Here is a 20,591-nt window from a genome sequence, read left to right as displayed (position 1 = left end):
ATCTGTGGACCATTTTTGCGGATCGCAGATGGATGCGGATCCAAATTTTGTATCTGTTCAGGGCTTTACTCATGTTAGTGACATGCATGGGCCAATAGAAGAGGGGAAGTACTGCCTTTATGAATGTGCTTGGGAGGGAGGGGCTGATTGCATGGCAATCAATTTCCCCGCCCTTATCAAGCAATGTACTTATGAATGACCTGACCCCTTATCAAATGGGAGAGCAGGGGTTGATTCATAGTATGGTTTGATGTAAGAAAATGATGGATGTATGGGTTGATGTAGCTAACTGACTATTGAGGATTAGTGTTTGCATATAAATTCACATTTGTCCCTGATTATGTGTTTCCATTTATTATCACATCATCATGGTGTGATGTGATGAAAAGTAATAGCAATAAACTTCCTTGATAAAATAAAATAAGCTTTATTTATGAACATTTTTTGAGAAAAGTACGTTAACCCATTGCCATGTAGGCCAACTGCCGTTACCACAACAAAACTTTAAAAAGCAAGACAGAACAAAGATAAACAGCAAAACCATATATAAGACAGAAACCCCCTAATATTGCATGTCCTGTGGCTCCCCATTCTCCTTTGCCTTCCTTCCATGTTTGCTGCACACTTGGCACCAATAGATTGGGATAGAGATGTCCATGGGGGAGGATGGTCAATATGGAGGACTGTATGGGGCACCGTTGCTCTGCCCAGCTGCTCAGAGGACCCGATTGCATATGCCACCCAGCCATGGAATTGTCCAAGATGCTGCTGGACAGCATCACAGGATACTGTGGAGGGGACTCAGGCAATGGTGCAGATGCAGCAGGGCCCAGTACTCTTGCAGTTAGTGATAGTGATAGTTATTAGTGATATTAGTTATTAGTTGTTTCTGCTGAGTTTTGTTGTCTTCCCTTGGCATCCATTCCTGTTCCAGAAACTGTAAAGTAAGTGCCTGCTTCTGTGCTGAAGCTCTGTGCTCAAGCTGTGCAGCCATGCTGAGTCTTTCCTTTTGCCATGCCTTTCCTCTGGCCAGCCATAAGACACTCTACTCTGTCGTTGGTACTGGAGCTGCTTGTTGGCCCTGTCTAGAACTTCAACCATAAGTTCCTCACGGAAATGCTTCATCTTCGAACAGGCTACGAAAGTACATTGACCCAGACGTCTGCTACACTGTGGGCAAGCTGGGAGGTACTGCAGTCTGTAGAGGTTGAGGACAAGACACAGTTATTATCTCGAATAGCTCAGTGCAGGAGCACAGAAAAAATCCTTGTGGAATTTCAAAGACATAAAATGATACTTTTCCTAATTGAACTTCAGTATATTGTGAGAGGGATGGCTCAGAGCACAAAAACTTCCTGGACATAGCCAGGTTAATTGTAGTGACAGAAGTGCAGACACAATGCTGAGGTAAAAAAATTCCAACTGCTTTTTTCCCTAAAAAGTGCAGAACAACTTGGGGGGGGGGGGCAGGGCAGTTGGTGACCATGCCAACAGAAGGTTTCTATATCATTTCAGGCATTCCACATTTTAGAGGACATAACAGTTCTTGTTGGTGCCCAACTGGCAAAGAGAGATGTTATTCTAAGCTGCTGGTGAGCAACCAGCAGTGTATGAATACTTTGGTTGCAAACATATGGTGACTGGAACAGCACATCTATGAGTGAAGTGGGCTGGTCAGCTACTGAGTTGGCCCCAAATATGACATACCCCAAAATGTGAGTATACTTAGCTGGATTTCCTGCTGTAAGGAAAAGTTTACAGCTATCAACATCCAGGATTGGCTCAGAATTCATGAGGGAATCAGTAGGATGCTGTTACCTTCCCCATGGCTTACCTTGTTGTACCTACATGCAAACACACACAACTCCATTGCCGTCCACCTTACTCCCTCCCCCAGGCATATTTCTGGACAAAATTTCAAACCCCAGTCATATTTGGGACAAATGATTACATTTAATTGAAATGGATTAGATTTGTAAATGGAAAATGTTTTTACCTCTTCTCTCCCCAGTTCTATTTCCAGGTGCCTCATTACACTAAGTGGTTAGAGAGATGGCAATGTAAAGTTATAATTTTTAAGAAACAGGAATGCTATAGCAAAAATGTGCACCTTTCCAGTAAAAATTCACTTTCAAGGCTTTATTTACTGTTTGCATTTCCTGGTTGCCATTTTGAACTCCACATGGTGGGTGTGGGAAGGGATGGAGGGACATCAAGGTGCTGGCATACAGTCTCCATTAGTGGATACATGCTACTAGCCAGGGCTTGTAATACCTTTTGCATTGGTTCATAGAGAGGAAATCCCTCCCTTTTGTATATTAATATACTTAAAATGGAGCCAGAAACTTACCAGGTTTTGGGATAGATTCTGTCCCTTCCATTTCTGCTGCTGATCTGCTGCAGGCTATTTCTCGGCGGGCAACAGAGGGAGTATCAAAAAGCTCCTCTGAGTACGGCCTCAGTTTATGCTGAAGTTGCTCCTACAGCAAAACCATCTCTGCAATCATTGTCAGTAGTCAGCCTCATTCAGCATCTGCTGCTGGCTTCCATCAGTCCCCATGTTGGATTCTGGGGCCAGCAGGTTGCCATCCCAACTGACTAGGTCATAGTGCACTACTACCGGCTCCGTGCTCGGGGCAGTTTGGCCCAGTCAAACTCCTCATAAAACCAGGTATCATATTGGCAAGTCGCTCAAGATGTGGTTCGGGTCTCTAGTTTTGTGGTACTTGGTCTTTTGCTTCTTAATACACTTCCTACACTGGTCACCAGTCCATTAAATTTCCAGTGCTGCCTACTTCTTCGCTACTTGCTGATATCACGGTCATTCCTGGTACTCTTACTAATATCCACTGTTTTGCTGACCTTGCTCCAGAGATTAACCAAAATCTGACTGTGCTCCGGCTGCTTTGTGAAGGATTTATTCTGTTTGGCCTCCATTGCAAATGGCAGAAGGTTCTCCAAAGGTATGTTTGCAACTCAGCAGTCAAAAAACAATGGAAATTGCTGCACTGCAGCAACAGGGATTCTTTCTGTTTCCCTGGAGTCAAATGGTGATTTATGGGATAGAGGAGACAAAGGAAGTTGGCCCACATGATTGTGGGATACTTATTGTGGATTCCCAGGACCGGTGTCTGGGGGTGCGACCCTGCATCTACCCTGCAAAGCAATAGGGCATGAACCCTGAGTCCTGACTTGACTCAGGCTTGAACCTTCCACCCCTGCAGTGTCCTAGGATCCTGGGTCCGAGCCCAAGTCAGAGATTTGTGTGTAGATGAAAGTGCGATGGGGCAGGTAAGTTCAGTTTAGTTTATTAAGGATAACGGTTTATGAATAGTCAATGTAAGTAATCTTAACTAAATCCTCTGGAATTAAAGATACAGTGTGTCACAAATACTATGTACCCCAAACCAGCACACTGTAAACCCCATATTTATCATTCCTGTGTGGTTGTAATAGTTCATACTAAGCATGCCATATAAGATATCTAATAAAAGGTCATCATCTGCTAAAATTTATTGTGCTGTCAAATGTGTATCATTAATGTGTATCAAGTTATGAGATTTTGCTGTATAGTTGCTAGAGAAATATGCTGTAAATATTAATAGCCTCTTCTACAAGGGCGTCAGTCCCCGGCCAGGGAGATGTCAAATTACTACTATCGAGCAGGGAGTCTGTAATGGGTGAGATACAAAGGATTTACAATACAATGACAGTTACACAAGATTTACAGTGGAGATTGCTCAACTCTATGATTCAGTTGCATAAGACAACACCTGGGGGATTGGGCAAATTTGTGACTCAGCAGAGACCTGGACATGTCTGAACTAATGTCTACTAGGCACATGGTCAGAAGATATAAAATAAGGATCAGGCTGCATGCCTTAGCCTTCCTCCTCCCCCACGTACATTGGAAGCAATGAAAATAATGAAAGATGAAGACTTCAACAGGAGACTGGTCCCAAGCTTCAGGAAGGAGTTTGTGTGTTGAGAACTATAATATCTAGTGGAGTGAGAGAAACTGCTTGATCTAGATACTGCCTTGTATTATGAGGTTTAAGAATTAGGTTGTTTATCTTTATTTTCTTTGGTATCTGTTGCTGATGTCTTATGCCTACCACTTATATTTTACTTAAAATCCAGCCTTCTGTAGTTAATAACTGTTTTATATTTTAGTTAAAACAGCATGTTGGCTGAAGTGTTTGGAAAATCTTATCTCAATTAACAAAGGCTTGTGTATATCCTCTCCATATTGAGGGAGGAGAAAACTGGGTAATAAACATATCCTGGTCAGGCTTCTGACCAGGGCAGGGTGGCTCATCTTTGGGGGCAAGGCAGGACCTTGGGGTGAACTGGTCTTTCTTTGCGAGATTCGTGAGTGACTGAGAACATTCATGCAATTTAGCTGGGTGTAGGGCTTCACATAGTGTTGTGCTGATTGAAAACAGCTTCTGGAGGGGTTTGCTGCTTGTATCTCACAATGCTTTGCTAGTGACAGCCCAGGCTGCAGAGTTAATGGTGCACAGTGATACCTGAGTCCCAGGCTGTACCCCAGGGGAACCCATCACAGTATTCAAATCATTTTTTTAGAAGAATCCATTTAAGGGCCTGTCTTAAAACAGGCCAATTAATTATTAGTAAGAATCTGAAATTCAATCCCATTATTTTTCTGTTTATCAATATTCTGCTTGTTCCTCATCAAGAATACATGGTCTAAGTAAGTGGCGATTAACAGGAAAAGCTGCTAATATCTTAAGTTACAATAACATTTTAGTAAAATAATTTCACAAGGTTTTAAAATCTAATCCTTTTGGCAGTTCTCTAGCTATTTTCGTATTGTATTGAAGTCTTGATGAAGTCAACTGGATTGAAAGTTGCTTTTTGCTCCTGCTGTGTGGCTTAGCTGTCCGTGATAGCTTGCTCGCAAAGAAGGACAGGATGAGTTGTGTTGAGTGCTGTTGAAGTTGAGAAGGTCATTGAGTGTGCTGCTCATGATCACTCTAGAGTATTTGTACTCCATTTCCTTCCTACTTTCATGAAATCATAGGAAATTACACCTCTTTCAGTATTGTTCAGGTTTAAAATTGGTTGCTGTCATCCTTTCATTAGCTCTGTGCTATCATGGGTTAGTTATTGTGACATCTGTGTCTTATGAATATGCAGTCTAATTAATGAATGTGCAACATTCTTCTATTTGTCTTTGTTTCTTTGTGGCGGGAAAGTCTCAGATAATATTAGACTTAAAATTCTAATTTCATTCTTCCATTTTCTGAGAGATTTCTTAAGTTTCATCAGGGTTCAACAGCAATTGGAATTCTGAATTCAAAAAATACATGCTTTATTTTCCACATATAATGTCTAAAGTCTTAAAGTAGTCTTTAAAAATTAAATAATTCTTAGTTTCTTCATACTGGAATATTATTCAAGTTTGAGAAAGGACAACAACTTCTTTGAAGAGATAATTCTTGCTCTTCTGAGTAGTGTGAGGAGTTGCGCAAGCTGCTAAATAATTCCTAGTTAATATAAATATTCTATACTTAAATTGCTTCTTTGGTTAGTGATCAGTTTAGCAAAATCATTAAATTCCATTTTGGCACATAAAGCATTTTACCATTGGGTGTATGAAGGAAACTGCAAAGATGGTGGATTACTTGGCCTGGCTGCCCCGCACATTCTGCAGTGCACAATTACCACAAATACACATTGCCTCTCACTGCAGCATACACTCATTTGCCACCTGCACAAGTCCATACAACTCTCCCCGCACAATACAACCAGCACATACAATAATCCCAAACATCACTCAGAAGCTGAAAGTGTCTGAGTCAGTAGGAAGCAATGGAAACAGCCACAAGCATGGTTTAGTGCTTTTTGTTTATAATAATGCCAGGTTCAATCATTGGGATTTGTGTTTAGTTACCAGGCAATTTTTAAGCGCTTAGCCATTTTTTATTTTAATGAAAAGCCATTTGCGAAAGCATGGCTTTTCAACTACTAGTGGGTGCTATAAAAACTCTGTGAAGTGGCAATTCCTGTTCTAATTCCTCTAAGTACTAATTAATCCAGCCTATTAGTGCATTTGAAGACTTATCCTTGTCTTCATGAGGAAAGTGTCTTTTATCCATGAGTTAGCTTAATACATGGTAAAATGTTAGGCTTGGTCTAAACTTAAAAGTTGTATCAGCATATCTATGTCAGTCAGGAGCGTGAATAAACCATACCACTGACCAACATAGTTATGCTGATAAAACCTCCAGCTATGTCAGTGAAAGAGCGCTTCTGTCAACATAATTAATGTCATTCGTGTGGTGGTGTTGGTAACACCAACAGAAAAACTTCTATCACTGTAGGCTGTGTCTACAATAGGAGCCAGAGAAAATTGTTGATGCTGAAGAATTATCAAGATTCATAAAGGGATTGGACACTTACATGGATAACAAGAATATCTGCAGTTATACTACATAATGCTTATCAAATTTTGGAAGGTATATTAAATATCATGCTTGAGGAGTTAAGGCAATCTCTAACTAGTAGAGATCAGGATGAGGCTGTATGGGAGAGCACATTATTACAAAGTTTTTACATTTCCCTGTCAAGGAGATGGTATTGGATACTGTTAGTGAGGGGGTATTGGAGTAGAGGGGCTTCTGGTCTGATCCAGTATGGCAATTCCCGTGTTTGTAATTTGAGGCTTGGGAACTCTGCAAGGTTCCCAGCTTTCTTCAGCTCTTGCAGTACTGAAGAACTCATGAGCTCTGCACGTTTCTTAGTGCCTCATATGTACTACTGCAGAATTCACAAGATGTATGGGGTCCCTGGCTCCCCATGAAGCTTTGTAGTTCTGTCAATATCTGGATTCCCTAGTTGGCTCTTTTTGTGGAACTTGGGTCTTAACAACAGGGATCACTTCTCTTAGCTTTTCCTTTCTATATATATATAGATTATTTCCTTTCTTACTTTTTTATTTAACGAAATTATCAACTTACATTATAGAGTTGTAAATGCATGTTTTTATTAACTCCATTGATGTTCCTGAATTAATGCAAGTTTCAATCAAATTAATGGTGTATATCTTCATATTTGCAGCTTCTTTTTGATTTCCTTGCATTTAAAAATGACATCAGCTTCTGGAAGAAAAAAAAAAGCATGATTGGAATGTCTACAAAAGCAGGTATGGCATATATGAGAGGTAAAGAGGATGTGTGTTGATCTTGTTTTTATTCTTTTATATTAGAACTCATACATATCTGGCATACTTTAGGATGTGGCAAAATGAAAACAGTTTTTGTACAATCATCATGGGAAAGTGTGCTTTGATTTAGTCTCTGTTCAGTTATTTAGCAGAAAATTATATACAGGCAGGTTCTAATCTTGATCCATGAGTCATAGTGCTAATGCTTACCTTGCTTCTGAGCTCAACTTACATTGGGTACATTACTGCACATTTACGACTGACTTTTTTTCTAAGTGGGAAAATGTGTGACCTACAAGAAAACTAAGACATTACTTGGCAAGTTTAATTGGGAGAACCTCCCTATTTTTATATAGTTTACAAATCATAGAATGTTTAATATGGGTGTTTGTTATGAGAAAGTTAAAAATTTTTATTTGAGAACTGTATGTTGTCATCTCGTTCTTGTGCAAAAACCTTTTGTTCTTGATTACAATTGGAAGTATCTTCTGAAATGATGTTCACACAGTTTACTGCACTTGAGTTTTCAGTGATACTGCATATTCACAATGTTGATCCAGTGAGTTTCAAGGATTTATGTTCTAGGTTAATGTCAGAGTATTTGTTAGCTGCTTACCCGCATAAGTGCATAAAGCCAAAAAAGAAGGATTTTGAGTGACGCTGGATAGTTTTGGTTTCTTGGTACGAAAGTAATGCAGTTTTCAAAGTATCTTCTCAGTTCCATCATCTCTATAGTTGGGTAGGGTGATTCGGAATTTAAAGGTGTGCATTTTAAATACTACTTTCAGATACACTGGCTGAAGGAAATTAGAATCTGAGGACATGAGAATCCTCTTGGAAAAATCTCTGTGCTGTATTTAGCATATACATGGGACTGCATTATTCGATACCCAAATATTTTTGAAAAACACTCATGTTTGCTTAGCATGTTTATTTGGTGTCCAACTTTTGCTCTTTCTTATGCCTTTCCCCTCTTCTCTAATCTAAAAATCATTGGACAGGAAATGGGGGTGTATAATTATAAAGTTTTACAGAACTTAAGAAATTGCAAACATGCTAAGTGTCTTATTTTATCAAATACCATGTTTTGTTCAAGGGTTTCGTGGCAATTTTCACAGGCTAAGTCTTGAAACTTCATAGCTAGAAAGTTTTATTGCCTGAGGTTTTCTTAACAAAAATTACAAACATATATTCAGTAATTCCTTAAAGTACCGCTGATACGTTGTTGTTTTTCTATCAGTATTCCATTATAGAAATCATTTTCTTATAGCAAGTACTTTATTTGTTTCCTCTCTCAGCTAAGAAAGATCACATGGACAAAAAAATATGTTGCTCCTTAAGCCTTTTTTTATTTTGCTTAATTTGAATACCACTCATCAGGTTGTTAGGTCTCAGCAAATTCTTGTTGTTTAAAATTATAATTTGTTGTGACATAACTTTTCCTATAATCATCTGTAGTCTCACAAGTAGCTTTATCTGGGGAAGCAGCTCATGTAGCTTGTTGTCAACTTTCTCGCTATCTTTATCTTATAACTATAAGTCTTTCACCAGGTGTCACTTATTCCTTTAATATCTAAATTATACTAACACTTATTTATATTTTTTTATCCAGTGCTTTGGCGTTGCTTCAGTACTGTGGTAATATTTCTTTTCCTTTTGGATGAACAAACAAGTTTATTGGTGCTAATTCCAGCTGGTGTTGGTGCAGTGATTGAGGTGAGTTCATAAAGCTCTGAAGTCTGAATATAGGCTTATTGCTGACATTGCTGTTTGCATCTGGAGTATTATGGGGATGACATTAAACTGTTCATTATAATATATATATAATAGTGTCTTATTTGTATATAGATATGTATGTCAGTGTGTCAGAAAATAGTCAGTGTGCGCTTAAATTTTTTTAAGTGAACTAATTTAAAGTAATCCCAGTTTGATAGAATACAGTTTAAATAACTTTTCCTGAATAACTTCTATTTAACTTGTTCTCTTCAAGGAGGAAGCTGACTCTAACCATAAAGGATAAACAGTAAAACTGTCCATATGTAAAGTGCTGTGAAATGCACAACGTGAACAAACTAGAAAAAAAATCTTATTGCCAACTTTGCAGTTCCTGTAATCTTGGCATATCACTTCCAATTATATGTACAAGATTTTCAAATGCTTCTTTTGATTTGGTGTTCCTTAGGGTTGCAAAAAAAAAAATACAAGTTAGGGTTCTAACAAACATTGACTAGGTAGCTCACTGTACATGCTTTTTATTGTTCGTAACTTTAAAGGTTTAACTTAATTATATAGTCTCCAAAATTACAGCATTTATTCTTGGAATTCTGAACTAACTTTCTGAGAATGTACTAACTTTCTGAGAATGTTCAGGTAAACCCAGTAATTGGTTTAAAAATGAGTCCTTTAAGAAATTTAACATTGGGTCCTGTCTGTCATTTGCTCTCACTAAAGTTAATCAGAAATTTTCTGACTGAACAGTTGTCTGTCTGTGTTGATTTTGTTAAAACATTTGACAAACAAGGCATGGTATCTGGCGGATGAGCCTGCCTGCCTGGCTGGCAAACAGCAATGAAGCTCAAGAAAACCTACCATGTGAGGAGCCAGGAATTCTAGGGACCATATTTCAAAATTTCAGTCCAGCAAAAAATGTAGAGTGACTTTTTGTTCCTATTCAGTATGAAAAAACTATAAAAACTCAAAGGATATCAAAGGATAGAAATAGTGTCTTGGCTAGCCCTAGTTCTGACTGTGTTCAGCTGAGGCATTGATTTAAAATTAATTTGATCATTTTTGTGCAAACTGACAATCCTGTGCATTGGGTAATTTTTTAAGAGATCTTTATCGTCATGTTCTCCATTTTTCATAACTGAAAGCTTCCTTCAGCAGTGTTTGAGAATAATATTCTCATTCATAGAAGGAATTCTGTGTTTCTTTCAAAATGGTTACCATCTCTTGCCTATAGCCACCACTTCAATTCCCCTGCTCGTCACAGTGATCTTCTGTCTCATGAAAGCATAATAGGGCAAACATCTTCCCTAATGGGAGCTTGTCTTCCCTTCTATCGGGGAACAATGGCAGGAACTGACCATCTTGGCTAAGAGGCTGCCTATAGCCTCTGTCCCACTGCTTTTCATGGAAGGTGATGGCATATTTGAAACGGCAGTTCTTGGTAAATTTTTATGAAGATATCATGTGCCAACATTTGCTGAAAGATAATGCTTTCGTTTGTTAAAATAATGGCAAAAATGACCATTAATCCTAACGTTCTTGCCCTCGCTTATACCTGTTGTTCCAGAGCATGAGAAGTAGGAGGAGGAACTGAGGAGCAGGTTGGCATGGGAATGTTGGAGGCCATAGTAGATAGGTAGAATTTGAGGTGTCAACAGACGAATGTGAAAAGCAGAAGGGGAGGGGGAAGCAGAAGTGTACACTAGGGCCTCTTTTTTGTCCTATGGCAATGCAGAGCAGCTGTCAATCCAGCATAATTGGCCAATATTCTCTGGTTGCTTTTTGCTGTTGTCTGACAAAGTGAAGGTTATGATAGAGAAGACTGTGCATTGTATGTAAACTTGCAGTTAAATATAATGGATAATGACTAAAAGTCCAATCTGTTTTTAAAGGAACACTTTCTGTTGTACTAGATGTACTCAGGATCCAATTTTCTACTAATGTTTATGTAAATATTCATTTCTTTAAAAAGTCAATTATGAAAAGTAGGACTGCCAGAGCCGAATTTCAGACTTTCTGTTTAAAACTGAATGAAGAAAAACTAAACAAAAACAACAAAGACAATTCAGAAGGCATAAAAAGTTCCTGTGTGAAGTTTCATATGGATAGAGCACTACTTATAAAAACAGTAATTTATGACCTGTTTGAATCTTTTAGCATGCAACCTGTTCTGGGGAATTATTTCCATAATATATTTACAATCCTTAGTGGTGGTTTTTATTACCTTGGAAGCTACAGTAAAAAGATGGTCGTTGCCTCTGGGTTTAATTATGCTTTTCTGATACCCTTATTCACATTGAGTAGCTCATTGATCCAAGCAATGCAATTGACTCATTGACTTAGTGGGACAACTCAAGGAGTAAGATACTGTGTTTTGAGTGATGGTCCCTATATATATTCCAAACATAGGGGCACATGCGCTGGAGCCAGAACATTTCTGTAGCAGTGTCTATTGTCCCTCCATGAACGTTATATGTAGCCAAGTGGTCCAGGTGAGGTTCTATGAGGCAGTGCGGGGCGACACTCTCAGTTCCCTCATGGTCGGAGTTGGACTCCTCCTTTTTCTGCAATCGTCGTTTTGGCTAACAAAGCCTTTTCATTCATTTTTAGCTAGGCTTCTTTTGTTTTTCCTCGTTAATTAGGTGTACATAGTTCTTCATGTAGTGTAGTTAGTTCTGTGTCCCTCCCCAGGTATTATGCCCTGTATCCCTGGGTTTAAAAACTGCATTGTGCCCTTGCCCATTCTCAGTGGATGATGCACACCAATGCTGAGCCACTTGCTGCCAGATCTGTAGCTCGTTTCTTCCGCAGATGCAAGAACCATGCCAGCTTTGCCTCTGCAAATTCCTTATGGAGGATGCGCTATGGCTGCATGGACAGTCCAACCCTGGACCATCTGAACCATCGGTGCAGCGCCCTTCACTGATGGTGAGCGCTCCTCCTAGCACGTCCCATACCTCAGATCCGGTGGCACCAGCGGTCTCAGATAAGCCCAAGGTTGAGAGCAGTATGTACTCGCATTGGCATCGGAGCAGATCCCCTTCATGGGCTGCCTCCAAGTGCAGTGCTTCCCCCCAGAGCTACACTAGGTCAGGTGAGATGTCAAGCGCAAATCCCACTGCGCCCCCAGCTAAGCTTCCTCGCTCTGATTGTATGGTGAATAAGGACCCAGTTGCCCCACCAACCGCTGTGCTGGCTACCCACCTGGAATGCTCCCCCCAAGGCACGCACTGCCTGTCTCGCTTCATCTCAATGTCCATCGATCTGTTTGCCGCCATGCACAGTACCTCAGTCTTGGACCTCTCACAGGGACATTCCCCAGTGAACCTCTTCTCCCATCGACGCGTTTTGAGCTGCCCTACCGTCCTTCTCTTCTGCTCAGCGCATGTGAACCTCCCACTCCAGCAGACTTGTCGCTACTGCTCCAGGAGTGGCACTTCCAGCCTATGCATTCCGGCCCACCGGTACCAACAGCTCCACTACTCCCGGAGGCTTTGTCGGACTCTGCATCTTACAAACCAGACCACCTTTCTCCCTCGTCTCCAGGAGGAGCTTCGACTCCAACTGCCAATTTGGTACCAGTACCCCTGGGCCCACTGTACCCCCAGGCTCCAGCAGCATGGCCTCAACAGCCACTGTGGAACCCATATCGGCAGCCCTACCTGCCTTCTCAGGTGTCGTACTCTTCAGCCTGGTCCCCTTCACCGGAACCCGAGGAGGCGAAGGACAAGCCAGTTCCGTTGGTCCCTGTGACTGAGTTCTATTCTCCGGATGAAGCCCGTGTATCACCCACATTCATGCCTTCTGACTATCAGAAGCAGTATACCTACTAAGCAGGTGGCCATGGATCTGAGTGTACCTTTGAAAGAGGAGGAGGATCAACACCATCAATTGCTGGACATCCTGCAATCCCAAGGGCTATCCCAGGTGGCACTGTTTGTCCACGATGCTATCCTGCAGCCCGCAAGAGCGGGTCCGGCACACGCTGATTTCCTGTGTCCTGACGCTGAAACGGGCAGAAATCCAGTACTTTGTCCCAGCAAAGGGGGCAGATTTCCTATTTTCCCGCCAGTCCCCCAATTCCATTGTGGTGCATGTGGCAATGGAACGCGCCCACCAACACATCCATAAATCCATTCCTCCGGAGTGGGCGAGCAAGCGCCTGGACCTTTTGGGCAGAAAGGTCTACTCTTTGGCAGCATTACAATTTCGTATTGCAACTTTCCAGGCTCTGCTGGAGAAGTATGACTTCTACAACTATGCCAGGCTCTCAGAGTTCCTGGATGACCTGCCACAGGACAAGCAACAGCACTTCTAAGTCAGGACTTCCTCACCCAGGACCAAAGCAGAGTCCACCATCCCAATCCTAGCCCCTTCGCCTTATGGCTTGGTTTTTGGTTGGGGCTCCCGTGTAGACAATGGTTGTTCAATGTTGGTGCACAGTAGGTGGGTCTTGACAAGAGCTTGCTCTGTGGTGAAATGGAAATGTTTCATGTCCTGAGCTCAGCGCCACCGACTCCCCCTTGAGGCTATCTCCATCCCTACCATTCTGGACTACTTCCTGAAATTTGAGACCTCAGGCCTTAGCCTCAGCTCTGTCCAAGTTCACCTGGTGGCGCTGAGCACCTTCCTCCCCCTGTGGATGGCCGCTTGGTATTTACCCACCCCCAACCATTGCCTGCTTCTTCAAAGGCCTGCTTAACAGCTTCCTGCCAGTGTGCAAGTCCCCACCTATCTTGGACCTCAATCTTGACTCTCTGCCCTTACCAAACCCCCCATTTGAGCTTCTGACCACATGTTCCCTCTACCACCTCTCCATGAAAGTCATTTTCCTTGTGGCTGTCTCTTCTCCTCAGCAAATCAGCAAACTGGCAGCCCTGGTGGTCACCCCCTCCACCTCCCATACAGTCTTCCATAAAGACCAGGTTTCCTTCTGCCTCCAGCCCAGATTGCTCCCAAAAGTAGTCTCGGAGTTCCACTTCAACCAGTTGCACTTTCCGATCTTCTATCCTAAGCTGCACACCAGTCCTGCAGACAGGATCTCGCATTCCCTGAACATCCGCCGTGTGCTGGCATTCTACCTTGACAGAACCAACGCCTTACGTGCCTTTCTACATCTCTTTGTGACCATTGAGGACAGGTCTAAGGGGCCAAGCTCTGTCCTCCCAACACATCTCAAAGTGGATCTTTGCATGCATCCACGTATGCTGTGCTATGTCCAGCACTCCGCCCTCTGGCATGCTTATGGTGACTCAGCGCGGGCTCAGGCAGCGACATCTGCCTCCGTGGCTGACATCTCCTGGCATCACATCTGCCAAGCAGTGACATGGCATTCTGTGCATGCCTTAACCACCCATTATGCCAGTCGTTCTCTGCCTGCAAGCCACTTGCATTCCAGTCAGCAAACAGCTGCAGTTCATGTGACATCTTTGGGGCCATACAGATAGTATATATATATTGCGTGGATGTGGCCCACATCACACATAATGGCATGTGCGGTCCACAATGGTAGATAGATTGAGAACCTCTGCATTATGCCATTGCCCAGGAGGTGGCAGCAGACGCAGCCTTGGGCTGTGCTATCCTCCAGATTGCAATGCCTCTTCCATCCTTGCACTCACCTCCACGCTGATCACTCACCTGTGTTTGGATTACATTGATGGACCATCACTTGAAGAAGAGAAGGCGGTTACTTACCTATAACTGGAGGTTCTTCGAGATGTGTGGTCCCTATTGCATTCCAATATCTGCCCTCCATACATCTCTTCTGCTGTGTGCAGTATTACTCAGCGGTAAGAAGGATGACTGAGAGGGCAGAACTTCATATAATCTCTCCTGGACCATATGGCTACATACGATGCACATGCTGGTCAACAGACCCTGCTACAGAAATCTTCCAGCTCTGGCATATGGTGCACATGTGCACCCATGTTTGGAATACAAATAGGGACCTACATCTCAAAATCTCAGGTTACATGTAAGTAACCTCCTCTTTGAGTCTAAGAACTAGATTTTGATACCTTTAGTCTTGATTAAGTTCTAGATGTATTAACAGTGTATTTTTGTAACTTAAACCACAGCTCTGGAAAGTGAAGAAAGCACTGAAAATGACTGTTAAATGGAGAGGCATGAGGCCAACAATCCAGGTACAGTACCTTTGCTCTTTCTTAATGATTAATGCTATTGATCTCCCTTGCACCCTCAGAGTTAGTGAACAGCTTGCTTTAAAATAAATTTCAAGTAAACAAAATATGAAGTTGTAAAATGTATAGAAGTGTGCAATTGCTGCTGTGTTCATCTATTTGTATAATATGATTCAATAAAAAAGTTGCCAAAGTAGCTACAGAACCACAAATCAGTCTTCCATTATTACTGCTGGAGGATAGAAATGCTATTTCATACTGAATTAAGAAGATGAGAAGATTGACATCTTCTGTGAAACAGATAGTTTTCTGAGTGCTGTTCCCTATGTATATTCCACTGTGGAGTGCGCATATGCTTCACGTGCCTGAGATCAGGGAATTCTTGAAAGTAGTGCCAGTTGATCTATGCCTGCGCGTGTGCTCTCCTTGTGCACCATGGGTACATGGGGCGACATGGACTAATCACCTCTCCTGTTCCATCTTACCACTGCATGGCCTGGTTCGCAATCTCCAGTGTCTGGAGCCATTCCTTCTGTCGTCTTTGTCTTCAAATTTGTAAATATTTCAAAGTTTTATAGTTATTTTTGCTGTGGTGTACTTAGTGTTAGTAATTTTAAAGAATACTTAGTAACGGGTATAATCCTCACTTCCGTGAGGTTGAACTCGGTGAACTGCTTAGCTTTCCCTGTTTAGGACTTAGATTATGCCCAGGATACCAGGCTTCAAAAATTGTCTCCTGTCCTGATACTTTTCAGTCAATGATGCCCACTGCTTTCACTAGGTGCAGTATCTGTCAGACCTTTCCCAGCTGGACCATGCAGGCACGAGAACTCCAGCTTAAGAAGCAATTTAGGGAGAAAGCCTCAGTTGGACCTAAGCCAGGGAGACCCCTTTGTACATCTGCCAGACTTATAGAAGGGTGCGCCTCCTAGCACAAGGTCTGAAACAGAAGCAGGAAACAGTAAAGTCGGGGACCCTTCATCAGGGTTCTCGCATGAGAGTAAGGGCCACTCTCATAAGCACAAGAGCAGAGCCCCATCTAAGTCCACTCCAAAGAGGATGAATCCCTCCGAGTCAAAGCAGAATGAGACTTTGCAGTCGTGATCCAAGTATCTAGACTGTCCTAAGATTCGAGGTCATGATAAAAAGGTGCACAAGATCAAGGCTCCTCTGCTGCTGGACTTGGCACCAGCAACAGTGCTGTCTGCAGTACCGTCCAGGTCAGAGAACTGATACACATTGGTACAAAGAGAACCCAGTGGGGACCTCATTAACCAGCAGTATCGCCACATCCAGTATGGGTCCGCCATCCAAAGGTCTCCCCTCATTGACTCTGAGTTAAGCAGACAGGACTCCACACACATTGGGGAGAAGTGGAGGTTTATGCCACTCGAGAGGATATATTTTGCTCTCCCTGATCTGCATCTCCCATTTGTTGGGAATTATCATCACTAGAGAGATGTTAACCCCATCAGGAGACACAAGCTCTGGAAAAAGTCCGTCCCCCATCCTTTATTCTAGCACAGCTTTCCATCAATGGTACTGATGACACAGAGTTTATTTTGTATCCAACCTTTTTGGTATCAGAGGAATCAGTTGTATAGAAGGAACCATCATCACCTCCACAGAGGGAAATTACTCTGGCCTGGAGATTGAGATCTTCCTGGTCCCCATCTTGTTCACCCAAGCCAGGACATCTCCCTTGGACCAGTGATACTCCATGCCTTGAGAACTCACGTAACCTTAGACTCAATCAGGGGAAAAGCTTATCTTCCTGTGGGCAGATTTCACACTAAGGAACCTGATAGATCAGGTTACGCTTAACAGTTGCACATTAATTCAGGTATGTCTTACTCTCTTGGGGCACATGGCATCATGTACTAATAGAACACAGTTCACCAGATTCAACTGCTGTTGCCTACAGGCTTGGCTGTGAATGGTGTATATATACTGAGCAAACCCAGTATGAACACCATAGTGACTGTTCCCCTCACTGATTTAATGGCAAGAACTTGGAAAGTGTGCTTGGATGCTACTTTCCTAACCCCCACATTTGACAAGACCATAATTAGACATGCATGTTAGACTGGGTGGTTCACATGGATGGCCACACAGTGCAAGGTATGTGGATGCACTGGAAAACCAGAATGCACATAAATCTTCTGGAACTCAGATCGGTCTGAGAAGCCTGCAAAGAATTCTTACCATTTATCCAATCTCTTCGTATCTTCATAATGTCAGACAAATATAAGATGCTATGCTGAGGGAAGAAAAACCAAATGCATAAATACAGAATGGGGGATAACTGGCTTGGCAGCAGCACTTCTGAGAAGGATCATGGAGTTATGATGGATCACAACCTCAACATGAATCGTCAACATTGCAAAAAAAAAAAAAAAAAAGCAAATGCAGTTTTAGGTTGCATTAAAAGAAGCATAGCATGCAAGTCATAGGAGGTGATAGTACCACTCTATTCGGCACTAGTTATGCCTCACCTGGAATACTGTGTCCAGTTTTGGTCACAGATGTAGAGAAACTGGAAAGGATTAAGAGGCAAGTGACAAAGATTATCAAAGTGATGGAATGCAAGCCATATGCACAAAGGCTGGGCCTGGGTATGTTCACTTTTTAAAAGAGGAAATTGAAGGGAGACAAGATAGCAAACTTCAAATACTTGAAAGGCTGCCATAAAAAAGATGGAGAAAAATTGTTCCCTCTTGCCACAGAGGGCAGGACTGTGGCAGAGGCAATGGGTTCAAACTATATATAGCCTGGCAGATTTAGATTAAATCTCAGGAAAAACTTCCTAACTGTAAGAACAGTAGGACAATGGAACAAACTACCTAGGGAAGTTGTGGAATTTCCTTCACTGGAGGTTTTGAAAAAGAGGCTGAATAGCTTTCGCTGTTGGATGGTTTAGACACAACAAATCCTTTATGTTGGCAGGGGTTAGACTGGATGACCCTTGTAGTCCCTTTTAACCCTGTGCTTCTATGATTCTGTGAATACAGGAACTACACATCTCGAACTCCAGTTACAAAGGATAAGTAATGTCCCTTTATGCTAATGTGTGGTATTGTGTTTAAACTGTTTTCTGGAAGGACCAGCTCTGCAAATCGGCCTCAGATCATTCAAATATTTTCTTCTCTGTTGAATTTGCCAAAAAAGATACTAGTTATGGCTCTGGTGTGGACCTATCACTAAAGATCCACCAACCCATTTCCCTCAATTTGGATTTTAATTGATAAGCTACAGATTAAAACCCATGTAATTAAATTACCAATCTTTAACGCCAACCAGTCTTCTCAATGCCTTTTTTGTATAGCTCTCTTTATATCTGAAACATCACAAAAATTTCCTCCCATTAATTAACACTGAGTCAGACAAGTCTGGTGAGTCTTTTATTGGATCAACTTCTGTTGGTGAGAGAGAAAAGCCTTTGAGCTACACAGCACTCTTCCTCAGGTCTGGGAAAGGTACACAGAGTGTCACAGCTAAATATAAGGTCGAACAGATAGTTTAGCATAAGTAGTTAGTGCATATTCTAAACAACAGTTCAAGATGAAGTGGCCCATTAACATCCCTGTAGTCCTAGGACAAAAAGAGGGGCTAATGGGTTACAGATTGTTGGGAGCTTAAATTCATAATTTTGCTAGATACTAAAAATCAAAATCTTAATAAAGACACTGGATCTATGAGTTGTAACAACAATCTGTAACTCACTAATCCCTCTTTGTCCTGTACATTTCAGCGTATTTACTATTTGTTAAAAAAAAAAGAAAAATGGTTACTTACCTGTACTGTAACTGAGATGTGGGTGCAGATGTGTATTCCATGACCCGCCCTTTGTTCCCTCTGCGTTGGATTTTACAGTCTTAGTCTTTTGTGTGAAAGAACTGAGGCGGTTTGGACAGCACTGCCCTAATACCCATAAGAGGGGATACAAGGGCCAGAGGAAGCAAGAGCTGCCCCAACAGGAAATGCTAAGTGAAGTTCTCTGGCTTTGGTGCATCGGGCTCATGCATACCTGAGTGAAATACACATCTGCACCCACATCTCAAAAAACATCATCTACTGGACAGGGTAGGTAGCCATTTTATCTCTTCACTTAAATTTTTAAAATAGTTTTCATTCACAGATTGAAATAAGAGACTGATGTTTCTGGTATCCAAAAACTTTCAAATGTTTTATTAACTTAAATATTTGAGGGTGACAAAGTCAATTAAAGGATGGCGGGAGTGGAAGAAATTTGAAAAATCCCTGGATGTGGGGTTTTATTTTAAAAATCCAAGTTTTTCACAATTCTTTCACTAGCAAGCCAGTCTTGCTTGCCATGGAGCTAGCAGTGGATATGTTCTGCAGGATAAGGCCATTGTCTGGGAGAAAACCATGTTGGTTTCACAAACTATGTTGAATGTGTTGAATTTGACCAGTAAAGGATGTTTTACAATGTGGTCTTGCTGTTCTTTCTTTATGAAAGACCTTAAAAGTGTATTTTATCAAAACTTTTTTTTTTGCTGATGTTCTATGTTAACAATATCAGGAATGTTAACGCTGGGCTTTCCTTGCGTTTCTGGGGCACATTACTCATGGGTCTCCAATATATGTGAGCTCACATGTTAAGTGAAGGTGGTTGGGAGGGAGTGGAGGTGTTTAACTTATAACTGATACTTTATTGCCCAATCATTTGGGATAAAAAACTAAGACCAGGGTGTGATGCTGCTTTAAGGACCTTTATGCCAAACCTCCTGGATATTTAGGTCTTTAAATGAAAACAAAACTACACTTAATCAGTTTCTGTATAGACTGTTGTACAGTCAGTGGCTGAAGAGCTCAATTTTCTGTCTGCATCATGTTGAAGAGAGTGAGGGTTGGAGCTCTGAATACTATATGCTTTTTTTAAATATATGTAGATTTGTTTTATATTGTATAAATAAAATGAGTAAGTCTTTCTTTACGAGCTTAGCTTTACTCAGTGAAACTTTAGCTAGCTGCAGTATACCCATGGACTTGACAGATGCTGTCCCTTGAACCATTGTAGCCTCCTTCTGTCAAGAATGGTATTGAAGAATGAGTTGTCCTGTCATGGTTCATGTAGTATTTAGCAGAGAAATTCCAGGGCAAACTCCTCACCTTGGGATAGTGCACCTTTTTTTTCAACTTCAAAAATCCCATTGCTAATTGTAATCTTCCTTGTTTTAGATTGCAATTAGGCCTAATATCACTAGAATTACATTTGAATTTTATGCTATTCTGATTTTTTTCCTAATAAGCAAAGTATTATATTTTTTTCCTTCTTCTGTTTTGTGTGTGTAAACCAATTATGATTACGTCTCTCTATTAAATCTAATGCAGTTTGGTGCATACAATGAATCTGAAAAGAGAACTGAGGAATATGATACCCAGGTAAGACACAATCCTGTAATATTGTTGACATAGTGGTTATTTAATCAAATATGTAGTGGGACTTGCTGCAGTCTGCTTATTGGAGAACTTTCGGTCTTCCGTTGGACAGCAAAAAGATAAGTGTG

General features: G+C 41.5%; 1 protein-coding gene across 2 annotated transcripts in view; it reads left to right on the top strand.

Moving 5' to 3' along the window:
* Positions 1-20,591, top strand: part of CLPTM1L (CLPTM1 like) — an 85,334-nt gene that overhangs the window by 30,936 nt on the left and 33,807 nt on the right. For both annotated transcript variants that reach the window (XM_067557412.1, XM_067557414.1), the window contains exons 8-11: positions 7,084-7,168; positions 8,802-8,905; positions 14,998-15,063; positions 20,416-20,466. In XM_067557412.1, coding sequence (XP_067413513.1) covers positions 7,084-7,168; positions 8,802-8,905; positions 14,998-15,063; positions 20,416-20,466 — 306 coding nt within the window. The remainder of the gene's footprint in view (positions 1-7,083; positions 7,169-8,801; positions 8,906-14,997; positions 15,064-20,415; positions 20,467-20,591) is intronic.

The sequence above is a fragment of the Emydura macquarii genome, unplaced genomic scaffold, assembly GCF_026122565.2.
Source record: "Emydura macquarii macquarii isolate MOO-44397 ecotype Brisbane River unplaced genomic scaffold, CSIRO-AGI_Emac_v2 contig_1827, whole genome shotgun sequence".
NCBI classification, from domain to species: Eukaryota; Metazoa; Chordata; order Testudines; family Chelidae; genus Emydura; species Emydura macquarii.
Note: the sequence above shows the minus strand (reverse complement) of the source record. Positions and strands in the feature narration are given on the sequence as shown.